The following is an 18,999-nucleotide window of genomic DNA, read 5'->3' on the forward strand; positions in this document are numbered from 1 at the left end:
CTTTGGAAAATAGTTTGACTCCTTCGTATTTGTAGGAGCCCTCAAATATTGGAACACTGCTAACATGTCTCCCCTAGTTCTACTTTTCATTAGACTTGACGTACCCAATTCCTGTAACCATTCTTCGTATGTTTTTACCTCCGGCCCCCTAATCATCTTTGTTGTTCTTCTCTGTACTCTTTCTAGAGTTTCAACATCTTTTTTACATCGTGGTGACCAAAACTGGATGCAGTATTCCAAATGTGGCCTTACCAAGGCATTGTAAAGTGGTATTAATACTTCACGTGATCTTGATTCTATCCCTGTTAATGCAGCCCAGCACTGTGTTGGCCTTTTTAGCAGCTGCAGCACACTGCTGGCTCGTATTTAAGTGATTGTTCACTAGGACTCTGAGGTCCCTCTCACAGTTATTACTATTGAGCAAGTTACCCCCTATACTATACCTGTACATTTGGTTTTTCTTGCCTAAATGTAGAACCTTACTTTTTTCACCATTGAATTTCATTTTGTTAGATAGCGCCCAGTGTTCAAGTCTGTCCAGATCCTCCTGTATCTTAACCCTGTCTTCTGGAGTGTTAGCTATTCCTGCCAGCTTGGTGTCGTCTGCAAATTTAATGATTTCCCCATCTATCCCCTCGTCCAAATCGTTGATGAAGATGTTGAAGAGCACTGGCCCCAAAACAGAGCCTTGGGGCAGCCCACTACACACTTCCCTCCATGTAGATGCGGTTCCATTGAGGACCACACGCTGAGTATGGCCGGTCAGCCAGCTACGGATCCACCTGGTGGTGATGCTGTCTAACCTGCATTTTTCTATCTTATCAAGTAGTGGATTGTGATCTACTTTATCAAATGCCTTACTGAAGTCCAAGTAAATTATATCCACAGCATTCCTCTGATCCACTAATTTTGTCACTTGGTCAAAGAATGCAATAAGATTTGTTTGGCACGATCTGTTTTTGACAAACCCATGTTGGCTTTTAGTAGTGACTTTGTTTGCCTCTAGGTGTTCGCTGATTCGTTGTTTGATTATCTTTTCCAGAATCTTCCCAAGTATTGAGATCAGGCTGATAGGTCTGTAATTTCCTGGGTCCATTTTTTTTCCTTTTTTGAAGATGGGAACTACATCAGCTCTTTTCCAGTCCTCCAGTAGTTTCCCAGTGCTCCAGGATCTTTGAAAAATATAGTTCAATGGTTCTGAGATCACATCTGCCAGTTCCCTGAGAACCCTGGGGTGTAATCCATCTGGTCCTGGTGATTTGAACTCGTCTAGGCTGAACAGGTGCTCACTTACCGTTTTCTTGCCTATCTTAACTTGCGTTTCTATTCTGTTTTTTATGGCACTATTTTTGGTAGGTTGGTTTGTTTTTTCCCTTTGTGTAAATAAACCTACCATTAAAATTATAGACTGGTCATTTCTTTGTCAGTGGACAAACATACAAAATCAGCAGGGGATCAAATATTTTTTCCCCTCACTGTATTAGTATTGTCTCTGTGTGTAAGCAAAGCCTCAGAAGAGTGTATTTTCACAGGTATACACACACTTTATTCATGTTAATATATTTTGCAAAGCACCTCTTTTTAAGCATAGCTCTAGTTTCCACATTAAGCCAAACCATGGTATGAATATCCATGATTGTTAACTACTGTAATGGGTCCAAACATATTAAGTTGTAAGCTATAGTTTACAAACTATAATGATCGGTTCATACCACGTTATGGTTTAATGTAAAATGTGAATTACAATACAAAGACCTCAATGTAGTTATAATAATTCAGTTTATTATTAAAAATGAGAATATTTCATTAACTTATCCCCTACTCCTCTTAATTTCTTTGATATTTTTAACTACAGAACTGCATTTATGCTAACTAAAATTACTTTAAGCAATATTCTTCCAACTGCATTTCAAACTGCAACTCAGTATATAACCCATGGAAATTTAAAAACCATGCAAGACATATGGTGCTGACAAAATCTTGAATTCAGAAGATATTTTTAACTTAATGAAGAAATAACATCATTATGTATTTCAATCCACAAGTCTATAAAAAAAATTTAACATTTATTCTAGGAAATTACATTCTTCTGTTTAAAGAATTATCTTTGAATTTTTTTAAAATTTCATTATATATTCAGTTCTGTGTTGCATAATAACTAGCATTTCAAATGTATTAATAATCTCATAGCATACTCAAATTATAAACTATATTTGTCAAAAACAAATGCTGCATTATTTTTATTTAAATAAATTTTAATACTAACCCTGTGACTACCAGTGTTTTGAGAGGATACCAAATCACCAGCTCCCTAATCAAAAAAATTAAATAATGAAGCAACATTCATAAAAAGGAAAATCAAAAACAGATAAAGTAAGACTGAATTTATGCTTAAAATAAGTCTAGCTATAGTACAAACCAGGTATGACTGCCGGCTGGACCGGTATGAATTTTCAGAATTTTCCTAAGAAGGGAAACATCAGATATTATTTTTTTTTAAAAAATGAAAGAATAATATTTGAACCAAGAAAATTATTTTAAAATGGAAGAGGTTACTAAAATGATGGAAGCTGGTTTTCATACAAATGCGCATTACAAGCTTCAATTTACAACCTAACACTACTTTATCTAATTATTTCTCAATATATTATAACAATCCATTATATTAATTTTAATTTAATTGCTTAAATGTAATGTTTTAAATTTATAATTTAAACATGCATTAATTTGCAAATAATAAAAATATTGGTCAAACATAAAAAGGCATATTTGTTCACTGATTAAGCACATGTGTTATTTTTTTCTGTTAGAGAATTAACAATTTCTGTTTTAAAATGTTTTTTTAGCTTTTTATTAGCCCTTTTTATTAGCCCTTATAGTAGTAATGCAAAAATTCTATTTGATTAATCAAAAATATTTTAATTAAAGCATTAAATTAACCAATCTAATCTGTTCTTCTGATGAAGTACTACTATGTGGAGTTATACGAACAGATGAAAATATTTGACAACTAGCAGTAAAAAAATAAATATTACATTATATAGATATATATAGGTGCCTTATGAAAACATACATGGATTACAAAGTTTGATAGCTATATCCAGAGGAATAGCAAATGGCTCAATAACTAACATGATAATTGACATTTTAAAACATCTACACTAAATATATAACTAGCTCTATAATAAAATAGATTAGAAGCATATCATTTTCAGCCCATGAAAGTTTTGGGTATAACTTGTAGAGATCTTCCTAAGTTGTTATTGAACTGTAATTTTTAAAGCATCAGAAGGATGCTATATATATGGGAAACATTATCTATATATAATTTTATTTAAATATAAATAATAGTTTTGGCAATGCATTTCTCTATATACGCCTTGGATAGCAATTTTCAAGAATAAAATTATTTGTCTTTTTTCTCTTAAAATTATAATTAAAGAAATGAGTATAGTACTTATGTATACTTTTTAGTTTAAAAGATGCTGGATTTGAGTCAATTGGAGATAAACAACTTTTCACTAAATAGGCTATAGACTTAAGGGAAAGTTGTTGCTTTTTTAAACTGTGAAGTATTTCAGACCTTATACATGTGTTTCCTATTTAGAATACCAAGAAGTTTTAATTTTTCAGTCATCATAATCACAATAGATTCAGAAGGCTGCAATCTGCCTACCCAATTACAGCTTCTCATGTACTTGCTACATAAGTGGTAAGAAAATACTCAACAGTTATGTTAGAACTGTGACACAATAAAATTAGAAAACTAAAAACAAAATAGTATTAGAAAACCATTGCTATTATTTGCATCATATAGTATAAACAATATATTTTATCCAATATAATCATATGATATATTAATTGTAAATGTCAGATATTCTATAATTTAGAATATTTATTTTACCAATGTGTGACTCCTAAGGAGTATTACTTTTGAATAATTAAAGATAATAATATAAACATGAAAATAAATGATAAAATTAAATATATTTATCATTAAAATTCAGAGTGAAATTATAAAGGATATAGATGACATAATTACTTATAGTTATATATGACTTTTTGGTAAAGAATCACATTGATCCAATTATTAGATCACATAAAATAAGTCTTTACTTTGGGCCATTTGACATTCGGTCTTTATATCACAGCTTTTCACAGCTTAGAAGGCTCTTATTAACATACAACGTAATTTAACTTACATATAATACTGGGAAATTGTTGTAATGTTCCAAATCATTCTCTAAATAAAGAGTAGCCATAGAAAATCAGGCTTATTTTGTCTTAAGTTTACACAAGAAAGTTGTGTGGTAAAGTCACTTCCTTTTGGCCTCCATTTATCCCATACTGAAACGATATATACAATTTTGGACATGATCCAACATCTCTAAATAATAGTTTTGGCAATGCATTTCTCTGGTATATGCACTTACAATTCTAAAATTTAAACAGATTAGGCAAATTATGATGATTCTTCTATAACCATATTTGTATTAATCTGCATGTTTTATGTATTTTTCATATATTTATGCATTTTAAATGTTTTCACCAAGACACATTATTTTTAATGAAATTTTATATACTAAAATATTAGGAAATAAACACCGCAATCAGATTAGTTTTCTAAGACAAAAGCACCACAAAACACGCAATCCTGGCCTACCATCCACTTCTGGATATGTCCCCATTTTCTATCATAAGAACGCTGAGAAAGCTACAAAAATGTAGAAAATTTTATTTTAAAACGGTAATACTTCAGTAACAATAGATGTCATCTTTCATAATTCTGCATACAAAATACAGGTTATTTTGCAATACTGTCTGGAATTCACCTAGCAATTTAAAGATTATTTAAATGCAATACTGCAAGGACAAAATAAGCTATAACTGATCAGAAATTCCAATACCAATACATTAGTAATAATGAAACCATTGTTAAAACTACCACAAATCCTCATGTATTATCCCAGATTCTGAATACTTATTGCACAAATAGAATAAATTATTTTTACAATACAGAAATATTATTCTAAATCAGAGGTTCCCAACCAGGGGTGCTCGCACCCCCTGGGGGTGTTAGACGATACTCCAGGGGTGTGAAAACTTGGGTTTTCAAAATTATAATGTATATATATGCATAATTCATTGCCATTATTTCAAACTTTTCTAAGGGGTGTGAGAATATATCAGAAGTGTTCTAGGTTGCGGGGTATAGAAAAGGTTGGGAACCACTGTTCTAAATCATGAGAGGCAACCTATACTCTGCATGATTCCCAGTAGCTTCTTGTACAGACTGTCTTTGCTTCTCTTGATTTCTCTAGCACAAAGAGTTTCCTTCTATGGTATTGCAATCTTATAGCTGTTATAGCAACTTAGAATTATTGTAGTACAAACATCCTCTTTGTCCTCTTCTATCACACAATGGGGATGCCATGTATATGTCTATCCACAAACAAACAGATACACAGGCATTCACCTACTAGTATATATGGCATCTTACGTAACATATACACTGAAAACACTGCACATCTCTGCTACAGAATAACATATTCAATATACTATAAATATATATATACAGATAGTTCTTGAGATACAACTGCTCACTTAATGGCCATTTGAAATTACAACATGCCCCCTAAAAGCTACATATGACCTTGTTTTGAAGTTACGGCTGCTGCAGCACCTCCATAATCATTCACCCTTATTTCTGACTACAAGGATGCTACAGCACCCTCCCGCCTCTCTCCCCTCCCACTCAACTTCAATGGGACCCCACAGTGCTTGGGCCTGCTCTCTATGCCTTCTAAAAACAGCTGCCATTTTCAGCATGCCAACAATTCCTTGCAAAAACGGCAGCTGCTTTCATAACTTTCTGCCCTGATCAGCTGGCTGTCAGGAGATTGCAGACCTCTCCCAATTCTTGCTAGACTTTGGAAAAGCCAGCTGCCGCCATGTAAAAGCAGCAGCTTCAGGAGGAACTTCCCAAACCCTTTTTCTTGCTTACACCCTTAACACACACACACATACCCGTTTTCAATAAAGAAAACAGGAAAAAAAGTTGGGGGAACTTGTTATTCTTTATCTCCTACCCCCCCCCCCATTAGGTGCTTAAATTAAGCTCTCCACTATTCCCCTCTGATTTCTATCCTTTTAATCACCCCATTTGCTAAATTTACTGCATGCCTGAAACAGGGTGACAAATTCTGTAAGTTACTTACCTTGATGAGTGACTGCCAGGCTGAAGAGTAGAAGGAAGGAAGGAAGCAAAGAAAATCTTGCTGCAGCTTGTTTGCATTAAGGAGCTGAAGAAAAAGTTCAGCTCAAAAACTTCAGCCAGTTACAGCACAACACATGCTACAAATGGCCAGTCATGGCAGAACATGGTTCTTGCGAAATCTTTTGCTGTTTATCTGGCTCCTTTTAGAGAAATCCTAGCTAGGTGCTAAAGGAAGTCAGACAAGCAGCAAAAAGCTTGGAAGCCTTCTTTGGAAAGCTTTTTGCTGTTTGTCTGACTCCTTTTGGGACCCAGCTCCTGCTGCAGCTGGCTGTTTGCAGTCTCCCAATCGCCAGATGAGCAGGACATAGGCCCAGTCCAAAAGTGTGGTTCATCAGCCATGCATAGAGGCTTGTTTAGAAGTCTCTCTGGCACTGGAACTTGATGCTGGACCCAATCTAGTTGGGGTCTTCTCCCCACTTACCTGTTTTAGGGTATGCAAAGCTTTTTGCTGCTTAACTGCCTCTTACATAGACCCAGCTGGGTGACAGGCTTCCCAGGGCCTCCTGCAGTCATGAGACATGCCATATTCTGTTTAACAATCCATGTGTGTTTGTTTAACAAGCCATCAGGGAGATTAGGCGATGGGGGTTGTCAAGTGAGGCTGTCTCACTTAATGATCATCTCCATTTGCCAGGGCAGGCTCCATTATAGCCAAAGGTTGAAGAATATCTCTAGTAATAATATTTTCTTTTAAATGCTTTCTATATTGCTTTACAAAAAAAGGAAGTCTATTATTTGTGTGCTCTAATAAATTTAAGATAGTAATATTTTTTTCTGATGGTACATACCTCTTTTTGTTGGCGTTCCAATTCCCTCATGCGTATATCCCTTGCTTCTGCTCGGGCTGCACGTTTGGCTGCAAGGCGTGCCTCTGCCTGTTATATTGAAAATACTTAGATGTAATTAAAAAATCCAACATCACCAAAATGCAGTACAAAATAGAAATCAACTTTTACACAACTATTTTAGGATTATAGGAAAAAAGTTAATATTAAAAGGGAGGAAGACAAGAAGGAATGAAAAATCTGTGTACTTAAAATAACAATACAAAATATCTATCTATCTTTCAATAATAGGCTTAGGTTTTGTGGTAAAGATAGATGATGATAACATTAACTGTTAAGAAATTGACATCATATTGTATATACTGCATGATGATGACACCCAACTCTATATTTCCATTTTTGGTGATCCAAGTGATGCTGTGGCTGCCCTTTCACAGTGCCTGGAGGTTGTAGGGGCCTGGATGAGGGTCAACAGGCTTCAACTGAACCCTGGTAAGACCGAATGGCTTTGAATACACAGGGCTCCAGGATGTGGGACTTTGTCATCTTTGACTCTGTGTGGGGTGGCACTGCCCCAGAAAGACCCAGTATGCAACTTGGGGCTTCTTGTTCGAAAAACAGGTGACAATTGTGGCTAGGAGAGCCTTCGCACAACTTTATGTTGTGTGCCAGTTATGGCCTTTCCTGGATCAGAATTCCCTGCACTCAGTTATTCAGTCCCTAGTAATTTCATGACTGGACTACTGTAATGCGCTCTACATGGAATTACCCTTGAAGAGCAATCAGATGCTACAGTTGGTGCAGAATGTAGCAGTGGGTAATTTTGGGTCTCCCAAGAATGGTCCCTGTAACACCACTGCTCCGTGAGCTGCATTGGTTACCATTTGCTTCTGGGTGCAATTCAAGGGGTTGGTGATCACCTTTAGAGCACTTCATGGCATGGCTCCAGGTTACTTGAGGGTCATCTCACCCACTGGGATTGGCCCATACTACTTGTGCCAGCAGAGGAGGCATGCTGCAGGTCTCTTTAGCCTGATTATTCTGGCTGGTGGGGTACATGAGGAGGGCCTTTTCTGCTGTTGCTCTTGCCCTCTGGAACATCTTGCCCCCCCGATGTAAGATTGGCCCCAACCCTATCTTTTCATAAGGGCCTAAAAACGTGGTTTTGCCAATTAACTTGGGGGGGGGGAAACAGTGCAATTGAGGCGGGTGATTAATAACAGATCCCATCTTCCCCCACTCCACTCCCCCCTATGTGTCTTTGGTTTAACATTTGTTCTTATGTTTTAGCTTAGATGAATACACCCAGGGTTAACCTATGGTAAGATGGGCAGCCAATAAATTTTATAAATAAATAAATAAATATATTAATAATTAAATAAGAAAGAAAGAAAGAAAGAAAGAAAGAAAGAAAGAAAGAAAGAAAGAAAGAAAGAAAGAAAGAAAGAGTTTTACATTTCTTTGCATAACACTAGTCTCATACTTAGTTGCTCATATACACACACACACACACACGGACCAATTATTCCACTAATAAGCCATGAATTCTTTCTCTGTTTAACTCTAACTAGTAGATACCATTGTGCAGATTTGCTAAATGACTCATACAATAGCCATTTGAAACTTTGCACTAGATGGGCAGTCCATAGTCACATCATTAGGAGAGGAAGAATTTCTATGTTTGAATTACTTAGCATGCCAATAAAGGTTACAGTATGTTTTCTGAATATACTATTGCATAAGTTCCAACTTAATTCAAGTAAGAATTACCTACACTGCAATAACATACCGATTCCCACATTATACTTGTCACTTAGGTTTGAACAAATTTACTAACCTCTCTAGCAATATGACCTAGGGCTTCATCTTCTGCAGAAAATCTGTCCTTCATTGGAGTTCTTTTCCTTCCTGAGCCAGGAGTCCCCATGCTTATATATAATCTCAGATAGTTTCTCACAGTATTGTCTTAAATCCAAGAGCCTAAATCTGAAACAAAGAAAAAGTATCACATTATTACTTTTATGATATACATGTGCCTATAGCTTGAAAACAATTTTTCAACAATTTCCTGAGATTGTTCATAGTGGTGAATAGTATTTCATAATTTATTTTCAAAACTAAATACACATTTTAGGAACCACACATTTATTTTGCAAAATTTGTTTTCTAAACAATCTAAACATTTTGTATACCATGCAGTTTAACAGAATTACCCCCTGCATTTCAATTATTTTAGTAAAACTATGTTCTGAATTTTGCCTTATCAACTGTTCCTACCTTATTTTTAAAAAATCCTTATATTTTTAAGCTTTTATGCAGTAACATTTATACTCTCTTAAATTTTATTGACAGTATTTATTTTAGGTTAATAAGCCAGTGCCCCAAATATTTATCCACAATTCCATCTAAACATTTTATTAAATGTATGAAATAATTATTGATATAGGAATTAAAATGAATTACCAACATAATTTCACTAGAGAATATGAGATAATGTATCATACAGAAATAAAGAAAAATTCTTTGAAAAGAAGCCCTATCATTTTAAGACGAAAATCTAAAGATAAACTACTCTTCTGTAATATGCTTATGTAATTAATACATACCATTTAATCTCTTTATGGTGGTCAAAATTAGCAGCAAGAAATAATACAGGTAAATCCTTAACTTATAAGGATTGTTTAGCAACCATTCAAAATTACAGTGGACTCACTAAAAGCTACTTACAACCAATCCCAAAGTTATGATTGTAGTACCTGTGATCATTTTTCTTTACACCTGACTATAGGATTGCTGCAGCACCCCTACCTATCTTCCCCCCTAATATTTTTATCAGCTCCCTGCTGGCCTTGGACTGGCTTCCCACCTTACCAGGCTCCACACTTTTCTCCTCACCCTGTGTCACTCATCACGCAACAACCTTTCAAAGATTTTCAGAGCTTCGGTTAGGGAAGAAGAATAGGCTGCTCAATTGTTGGGCTGTGTGATGTAATCCCAGAAGTGGCTGCCATTTTCCAAGCATCCATACTGAATTGCAATCACTCCTGGGATCATGCCACATGGCCCAAAATGGAATGATTTGCTTTGCTTCCCAATACAAGCTCTGTAATTCTGCTTCCAAATTTTATACCTTTTATATGTGATAGTAGGCTCAAACTTGACTGCAATCTCTAAAAACCTCTATGCTGAATGGTTATATAAGAACATTTACTGCAAATTAGAAGAAAGTCATACTGAATAGCTGATTGCCCTGTCAATTTAAACCTATTTCTTCTTCCTCTTGCTTTTCCCACATTAAAATGGATACTTTGACCAGACCTTCATGGCCCTGAAGCCAAGCCTTTGTTGATTACTGACATAACCAATATCTATACTCTGAGAAATGCTGGACCTCAGCTGCTCTATCATTCAAAGTTAATTTCTTCATCTTACTAAAAAGCCTATTCATTATGAGAATTTATGATTGATATTTTCTTTAAATTACAAGGCATGTTTCCATTCACAAAGGATACTAATGATAATTTCAAAATGAATTTTAAATTTCATTCTCAAAGAAATTTAGAGAGAAATGTTTACAAGTGGGCATGATTAAATTATACAATTTATCAAATAACCTAAGATATTTGAGATGAACCTCTATGATTTAAAAGTCTTTCTAAGTCAAAATGATTGTAAAGCACATGCCTAAAAATAGTATTACCAATCTAACTTGGCACAATCCACTTGCAGGTTGTGTCCTGTATGTGTTTTTTCATGAAACAGTTGTTGGCTTACAATTCAATCTAAGTTACATCCTATATACTAAAAGCATATATACAATCTCTTACTTTTTAACAGCATTTAAATTTAAAAAAAGAAATCCCATTTTCATGTGTTTTAAGGAAATGTTGGACAGTTAAATATAGCATAACAGAAGCTGTCTGAGAATTTATAATTCCTTCTTGAATTTCATTAAGAAACAGAAAACACAACTGAATGGAGTCTATCTATACCATAATAAATGAATGCCATAACCATGTCAAAAGAAGAACAGCAATAGGAACATCATTTCTGAAACATATTAACATCTATTTAAAGTACTATATTGTTTCCACAAACAATCTGCATGTAAAGGGAGAAGGTGAAATGGAAATGCCTGTTGATATCGATGCTGCAAAGCATGAAAATCCTGGAGAAGAGCCTGAAATTCTTTAGTTGTCTGGAAAGGACTATTTGAAAGCTTGAAATAAGATAAGTCCTCAATAGTAAGTCTATGCAAAGCGATTGAGAGATGAGCTTCACAAAGCAGATTACAGAAGATGAAGCCCCACTTTTCAAAGCACTGAAATAGTATATTTTTGCCAGGTTTGTGTGGCTGTTCAAACATTTACACACAGATGTTTCCCAAGAGACCACCAAGAAGTGGTGCATGCATGCATATATAAGCTTTGCAAATAAATAATTCTTTAAAGCTTTGAAGAGAAATACTTCATATATAATCTCTTTTAAAAGTTTTCCATTAAGGAAAAGTGACTTAATTCGTTTTTTTTCCTGTTTTCTCCATCCAGTTTTGTTTCCTACTTTCTTTTTCCTTTCAATGCAGATACTTCCATTATTCATCTCATTTTTATTTTTATTTTTTTTATATTTCTGCTCAAAAGAAACAATGTATTTGTGAGTCTAATGTGTTTCAGTGTATAAGAATGCTTGATATTTGCAAATGAACAGCAATTTAATAAATGGGACATCTTATCCTATTAACATTTCAATTTGTACTTATTAATTCATTAGTATGTATTTATTTTTAGTCCTAGCTCCATCTTCTTTCAGAATGTTGCCCATGGCAGACATGATTTGCAAACATCATACATATACAATATTCATACTGTACACACATACAAGCATGTACCAATTTATGCACTGGACATCTTTATTCATTTCATTCAGAATTTGAAACATTAAGTTGCCAACATAAAAAAAAATTGGCACTGCATAGGATTGTTGTCAGTGCCTATTTTTTTTTTCTTCTAGCTTTATTTTTTTGAGATCTTCTTAAGTTTAGAGGCATCTTTCTTTGAGGCAAATACAGTCTCTTGTTTCTACACCGTTGTGCTCAATTCTGCTACAGTGGATGATTCAGCATCAGTGCAATGGTATAGTAATTCATTTTACAATCAATAGTCTTAGCATTTATTTCATTACATGAATGAGCAGAGGAAAGGCATTCATTCCAATAGGGAAAATTTAAAAAATGAAGAGCTAAACAACTTATCATGCAATGAAAAGATTATTTAAAGTTAAAAACTATGAATAAATTCTGCAAATTCTTGCACTTCTGAGTTTAACCATTCAAACACTGAAACAAGATATACTGCGTTAATATTCTTACGATCAGCAACTGAAAATCATTATTTGCAGAAAAAGTGGATATAAAAAGTATATAAACCCAAATTTCTTCCAGGCTCATTCACCTCTAAATACAGTTTATAAATCACTAAAACAAATTATTTTCATCTGAAAGATCCTCTGTGAGAAACCTTTGGACTCCTATTCCATGGGGAAGAGATTACAGTTTTATAATTAAATAAATTTAAAAATTATAAATAAATTAATAGCCCTAGCATATCAGTCAGAATCTCATGTATTTCTATCTGCTTTATGCCTGTGCCAAAATAGAATATATCAAATGTCTACAATATATTGAAGTGCCCACTTGAAATTTACTACAAATAAAAAGGACATATCTTTTTTTTCCTAAAGCACAAATAGTTTTTAAAAACCACAAAAACAGTTATTTACATGCTTTTATATGTACAAATTGTTACCATGTAGGCTTGTGTTACTTAATTATGGTTCTAGTTTGGTTTTAGTTTCTCATGGTTCTAATTTCTGGTCCAACACTTTAATCACTAAAGTGGCTTGTACTTGCATGTAATTTTGCCTTTCAGTTACTACTGACTTGCAGCATCCAACTGACAATCGATCAGTAGATTTCCCATTTCTTCCCCCCTGCCCCAAAAAGCAGTAAGATCTGGACCTTGATGCAGATACCTAAGGGTAAAAGTGAAAAAGTTCAAGATACCAGAATCATTCCTGTAGAACCCCAGAGTTGGTAAAGTTAAAACTTCACTTGCATTTTATTTTCCATTTTGAAAGGGGTTAAGGAGCAAAATTAGTGCTTCAAGCTGCACAAAGTCTTAAGGCCTTCCTCTCACTCATTATATCTTCTAAGACTTGACCTTGGTCCTAGCTACATTTAGAGTATCTTCAAAACAGTGTACAAAATCTGAGGTGGGCCTTGAGCTTATGGAAGAACCACATTTATAATTAGAATGTTTTTTTTTAAAAACAAACAAACATGCATTTACTCTTCTCTGCCACTTTTGTTGCAGATACTTTATTACTAAATATAGTAATCCAGAAAAACACATTTCAATAAAGTTATAAATTGATTTGCGGTTTAATGAGTGAAATAAGTATTTGACCCCTTCGCAAAATATGACTTGGTGGCAAAACCCTTGTTGGCAATCACAGAAGTCAGACGTTTCTTGTAGTTGGCCACCAGGTTTGCACACATCTCATGAGGGATTTTGTCCCACTCCTCCTTGTAGATCCTCTCCAAGTCATTAAGGTTTTGAGGCTGATGTTTGGCAGCTCGAACCTTTTAGCTTCCTTCACAGATTTTCTATGGGATTAAAGTCTGGAGACTGGCTAGGCCACTCCAGGACCTTAATGTGCTTCTTCTTCTTTTTTTAAAAAAACTTTTTATTTATAATACAGTTAAAACAAAATGGACATAGCGTAACATTCCAGTATAAATATTTCTAACAATTTGTTCCTCTTCATACATATAATTCTTAATCTCTATATATACATACATATATATTTTTCTATACAATACAATATCTAATTTATTACTCTATATGCTAAGGATGGGTAAAGGATGGGTAAAGAAGAGCAGAGAGTAGATGAAATGAACTAGAGGTTAGTTCAGGCTAACAAAGAATTAGAATCAACAGTTATTTCCCTGGAACTTGAGAAGGCTGCTCATTACTTATGGTTCCAAAATGACTGTGAGATGAAAGGTGAAGACTTACCAGTAATGACAGATATACTAGCGGGGGCTCTAGGGTCCAGCAGAGAAGAGATGGCTAGCGAGATAGATGAGATTTACAGAATTCACACGAACTACGCATGATGGCATAATCTACCCAGAGAAGTACACATTAGATTTGTTAAGAAATCAATCAGAGATGAAATATTATTCAGGGCCAGAGATGATTCATTGGAGTACCGAGGTAGACAACTGATTGTACTTAAACAAGTACCTAGAAGAGTGAGAGACTTGAGGAGGCGCTATCAACAAATAACTTTTAAATTGACAAGAAAAAATATTAATTTTAGATGGTTGACCCCAGAAGGGATTCTGGTCACGTGGCAGAAGAAAAAGTTCCATTTAGACTCAATAGATAAAGCAGAGGAATTTTATAGAAAAAACTTTGGCAGTGAGGAAGACCTAGTTGAAAGAGAGGTAAGAGAGGAAGGAGAGATACTAACCCAGGTCACTGAAGGAAAGGAAATACAACCTAAAGGTAAGCGAGTTGAGATTAGAGAGGATATTGATAATGGAAAAAATGAAGGGAAACATGATGAGAATAGACTTAAAGAAATTAAAGAGGCTAGACCGACAAGATTGTTAGTGGAAAGAGAAAAAGATGTACAAACTCAAGAGTCTAGACCGACAATAATAACGAGATCCAAATATAGATAAAGAGGGGAAAAAAGGTGTTGAATCCATATCCATCAATGTTAATAATAATAATAATAATAATAATAATAATAATAATAATAATAATAATAATAATAATAATAATAATAATAGTAAAGTTGGAAGGGACCTTGAAGGTCATCTAGTCCAACCCCCTGCTCAGGCAGGAAACCCTATACCATTTCGGACAAGTGGCTGTCCAGTCTCTTCTTAAAAACTTCCAGTGTTGGCGCATTCACCGCTTCTGGAGGCAGGTTGTTCCACTGGTTAATTGTTCTCACTGTCAGGAAGTTTCTCCTTAGTTCTAGATTGCTTCTCTCCTTGATTAGTTTCCATTAGTTGCTTCTTGTCCTGCCTTCAGGTGCTTTGGAGAATAGCTTGACTCCCTCTTCTTTATGGCAGCCCCTGAGATATTGGAACACTGCTATCATGTCCCCCCTCGTCCTTCTCTTCATTAAACTCAGCACTTTCACAATACAAGAAAGGAGGAGTTGTAGCATATATTAAACAGGAAATTTTGGCAAATCAAATTTATAAAGATGAAGAGGGTAGAATCTTAATAATAGAAGTTACCCTAAATAAAACAAAAATTGCCCTCATGGGAATTTATGCCCCGAATAAGGGGCAGAAACAATTCTACAAAAAACTACATAGTATTATTAATAAATTGGAATACGACAACATTTATATAACGGGAGACTATGATGTAATCATGGATAGACACCTAGACTATAAATGTGGAAAGAGTAGAAAAAAAACTAGAGGAACATTACCTGATACATTCCTAAAAATGGTAGAAGAGCTTAATATTCAGGATACCTGGAGAGAGAGGAATTTAGAGAAAAAACAGTTTACATACTACTCAGGACGCCACCAATCATGGTCCAGAATTGATATGGTGTGGATGTTAGCGGATTTAAATTTGGAGGTAGAGGATACTGTAATTGATACGAACTCCTGGGTTGACCACAACCCAATTAGAATCAGATGGAAAGGGCAAAAAAGAATGAGGAGATGGACTCTGAAAAGAGCAATTCTAAAACATAAAGAATTCAAATTGAAATTGGAAGAACAAATGGACCTGTTTTTTAAGACAAATAAAAAGGAAGATACGAATTGCCAAAATTTATGGGATACAGCCAAAGCTTATATGAGAGGGGTTGCGATTTCTTATATGGCCAGGGAAAACAAAATTAAAACACAACGACAAAGAAATTTAGAAGAACTAAGTAGAGCCGATGAAAATTTACAAAAGGAACCACAAAGACGTGATTTGAAACAACAGATAGATCTAATTAAACATAAGATGAATATCATTGGGAAAGAAGAATTAGGACAGCAGATAAAACGTACTAAACATTTTTTTTTTGAAAACGCTAATAAACTAGGGAGATGGCTGGCCTACAAAATAAAAAAACATAATAAGCAGAGGATTAGTAGACTTTATAATGAAGAAGGTGATATGGTACACCAGAATGAAGGAAAGAAATTAGTGGCATATGAGTTCTATAAGAACTTATGCAAAGATGATGAATGGAGAAATAATGATATTAGATGGTTTACCTGTAGAAATGTATAAAATCATACAAGAATCTTTAAGCCCAATATTGTTGGAACTATTTAACGAGGTCTTAATAAAGGCTAAAATACCAGTCTCATGGGAAGAAGCTCTCATCACCCTGATTCCTAAGGAAAATTCGGACTTGACGCATATTAAGAACTATAGACCCATCTCATTATTAAACTCGGACTATAAGATTTTTATGGCCATAATGGCCCAAAGACTTGAAAGATTCCTAGCAGATTTTATACATTCGGATCAAAATGGCTTCTTACCTAAAAGATACATAAGAAACAATGTCAGGACTGTTCTGGATGTATTGGAGTATTATGAGGTACACAATGAAAAGCAAATGAGTTTAATTTTCCTCGATGCACAAAAAGCATTCGACAATGTGAAATGGGATTTTATGTTTAATAAATTGTTGTATATGGACTTTAGGGAAAATTTTATAAATATGTTCAAATCAGTTTATTTTAAACAGGCAGCAAAAGTAATAATTAATGGAGAAACAACCGATAGCTTCCAAATTCAAAAAGGTACAAGGCAAGGTTGCCCGCTATCGCCATTATTGTTTATACTATCTCTGGAGGTACTAATCAGAGTGATTCGGAAAGATGGACAGATCAAAGGATTAGAGATTAAGAAAGAAATGTTTAAAACGCAAGCCTTTGCAGACGATCTTGTCTTTATAATCAAAGAGCCACTACAATCAGGGACAAGATTGGTGGAAGTATTGAGTGAATATGGGGAAGTAACAGGCCTAAAGATAAATAAAGAAAAAACCAAAATGCTCATTAAGAATTTGACTAAAATACAGAAAAATGAATTAGCTGACAGAATAGGCATTCAGATCACGAATAAAATAAGATATTTAGGGATATAACTAACTGCTAGATGTGTTACATTTAAAAGAGACAATTATAAGTTAATGGAACAGATTAAAATTGATTTAGATACTTGGACTAACTTGCAACTCTCTTTTATGGGTAGAATTGCCATAATCAAAATGAATGTGCTACCTAAAATTTTATTTTTGTTCCAATGTATACCCATAAAATTAGATAAGAAATTCTTTCAAAACTTTAATAAAACCATACACAAATTTATTTGGCAAGGAAAAAAAAGCAAGGATTAAATTAAAATTATTGCAGGATGCGAAGGAAAGGGGTGGACTTGGCTTCCCTGACCTGGAAAAATATTATCAGGCCATAGTATTACTATGGGTGCGGGATTGGATATTACTGAAGAATAGGAAACTATTATGTTTGGAAGGTTATGATTTACAGGCAGGATGGCATGCTATGCTATGGGATCAGAAATATAAAACACACAAATATTTTCGAAGGCATTATATCAGATGAGCTCTAATTGATGTATGGGTTAAAACTTGGCAACCAAATTATATACAAGTCCCCAGCTGTACTAGACGAGAAAGGGGGATTGAAATCCAGGAAAACCCTTCAAGACGAAGGGATAGAATTAGAATGGTGGGCATATCTTCAACTACAGGCAAGATATTAGAAAGATAAAAAAGAGTTAGGCATAAAAATAGAGCCGACAGGGCTGGACAAAATATTATTAGGAACCGAGGACAAAATGATTAAAAAACTATAACATTTTTTGTTAGATCAGGCAATGTATGAGGAACAGGTAAAAGAAACCATGTTAACATGGAGCAGGGATCTTGATCTCAACTTTGATCTGCACATCTGGCAAGAATTATGGGTAAGAAATAAGAAGCTTACTTTGGCCACCTCCTACAAAGAAAATCTCTACAAAATGTTCTATAAATGGCATCTCCCACCCACAAGGTTAGCTAAAATGGGTCCAAATTTTTCTTCCATATGCTGGAAATGTAAATTGGCAATAGGGACCTATTACCATATGTGGTGGGAGTGCCTAAAAGCCCGTGACTTTTGGAACAAGATAAAAAAATGACTGGAAGAAATATTAATGATGGAGATAGAGTTAAAACCAGAACTCTTCTTATTAGGTGTAACTACACAGAAATACGATAAAGGGATATTTTATTTGATGCTACACATCTTCACGGCTGCTAGACTGGCATATGCACAAAACTGGAGGAATAAAGAAACTCCAACAGAAGAAGAGATTCTATACAAAATTTTATCGTGTGCAGATATGGATAGGCTCACAATGGAAATGAAGGACAAGACAGAGTCAGATTATTTTGAAATCTGGGACAAATTTTACTATTGGTGTGACTCAAGGAGGACTGTTCGGGTTATAAACTAGTGTTAAGATAGAAACATATATAATTGTATCTTAATGTGCTTCTTCTTGAGCCATTCCTTTGTTGCCTTGGGCATGTGTTTTGGGTCATTGCCATGCTGGAATACCCATCCACGACCATTTTTAATGCTCTGGCCGCAGGAAGGTTCTCACCCAAAATTTGATGTACATGGCCCTGTCCATCGTCCCTTTGATGCGGTGAAGTTGTCCTGTCCCCTTAGCAGAAAAACACCTCCAAAGCATAATGTTTCTACCTCCATGTTTGACAGTGGGGATGTGTCCTTGGGATCATAGGCAGCATTCCTTCTCCTCCAAACATGGCGAGTTGATGCCAAAGAGCTCGATTTTGATCTCATCTGACCATGACACTTTC

At 34.8% G+C, this 18,999-nt stretch overlaps 1 protein-coding gene across 1 annotated transcript in view; it reads right to left on the minus strand.

The window, feature by feature from the left end:
• Positions 1 to 18,999, minus strand: part of LRRFIP2 (LRR binding FLII interacting protein 2) — a gene marked incomplete in the record, with an annotated part of 71,883 nt that overhangs the window by 46,440 nt on the left and 6,444 nt on the right. Inside the window, 5 exon segments of the mRNA XM_015811738.1 lie at positions 2,267 to 2,311; positions 2,420 to 2,464; positions 4,664 to 4,714; positions 7,066 to 7,152; positions 8,900 to 9,048. Of these exon segments, the coding sequence (XP_015667224.1) occupies positions 2,267 to 2,311; positions 2,420 to 2,464; positions 4,664 to 4,714; positions 7,066 to 7,152; positions 8,900 to 8,989 (318 nt within the window).

This window comes from Protobothrops mucrosquamatus, unplaced genomic scaffold (assembly GCF_001527695.2).
Source record: "Protobothrops mucrosquamatus isolate PMUCROS unplaced genomic scaffold, P.Mucros_1.0 scaffold48, whole genome shotgun sequence".
NCBI classification, from domain to species: domain Eukaryota; kingdom Metazoa; phylum Chordata; class Lepidosauria; order Squamata; family Viperidae; genus Protobothrops; species Protobothrops mucrosquamatus.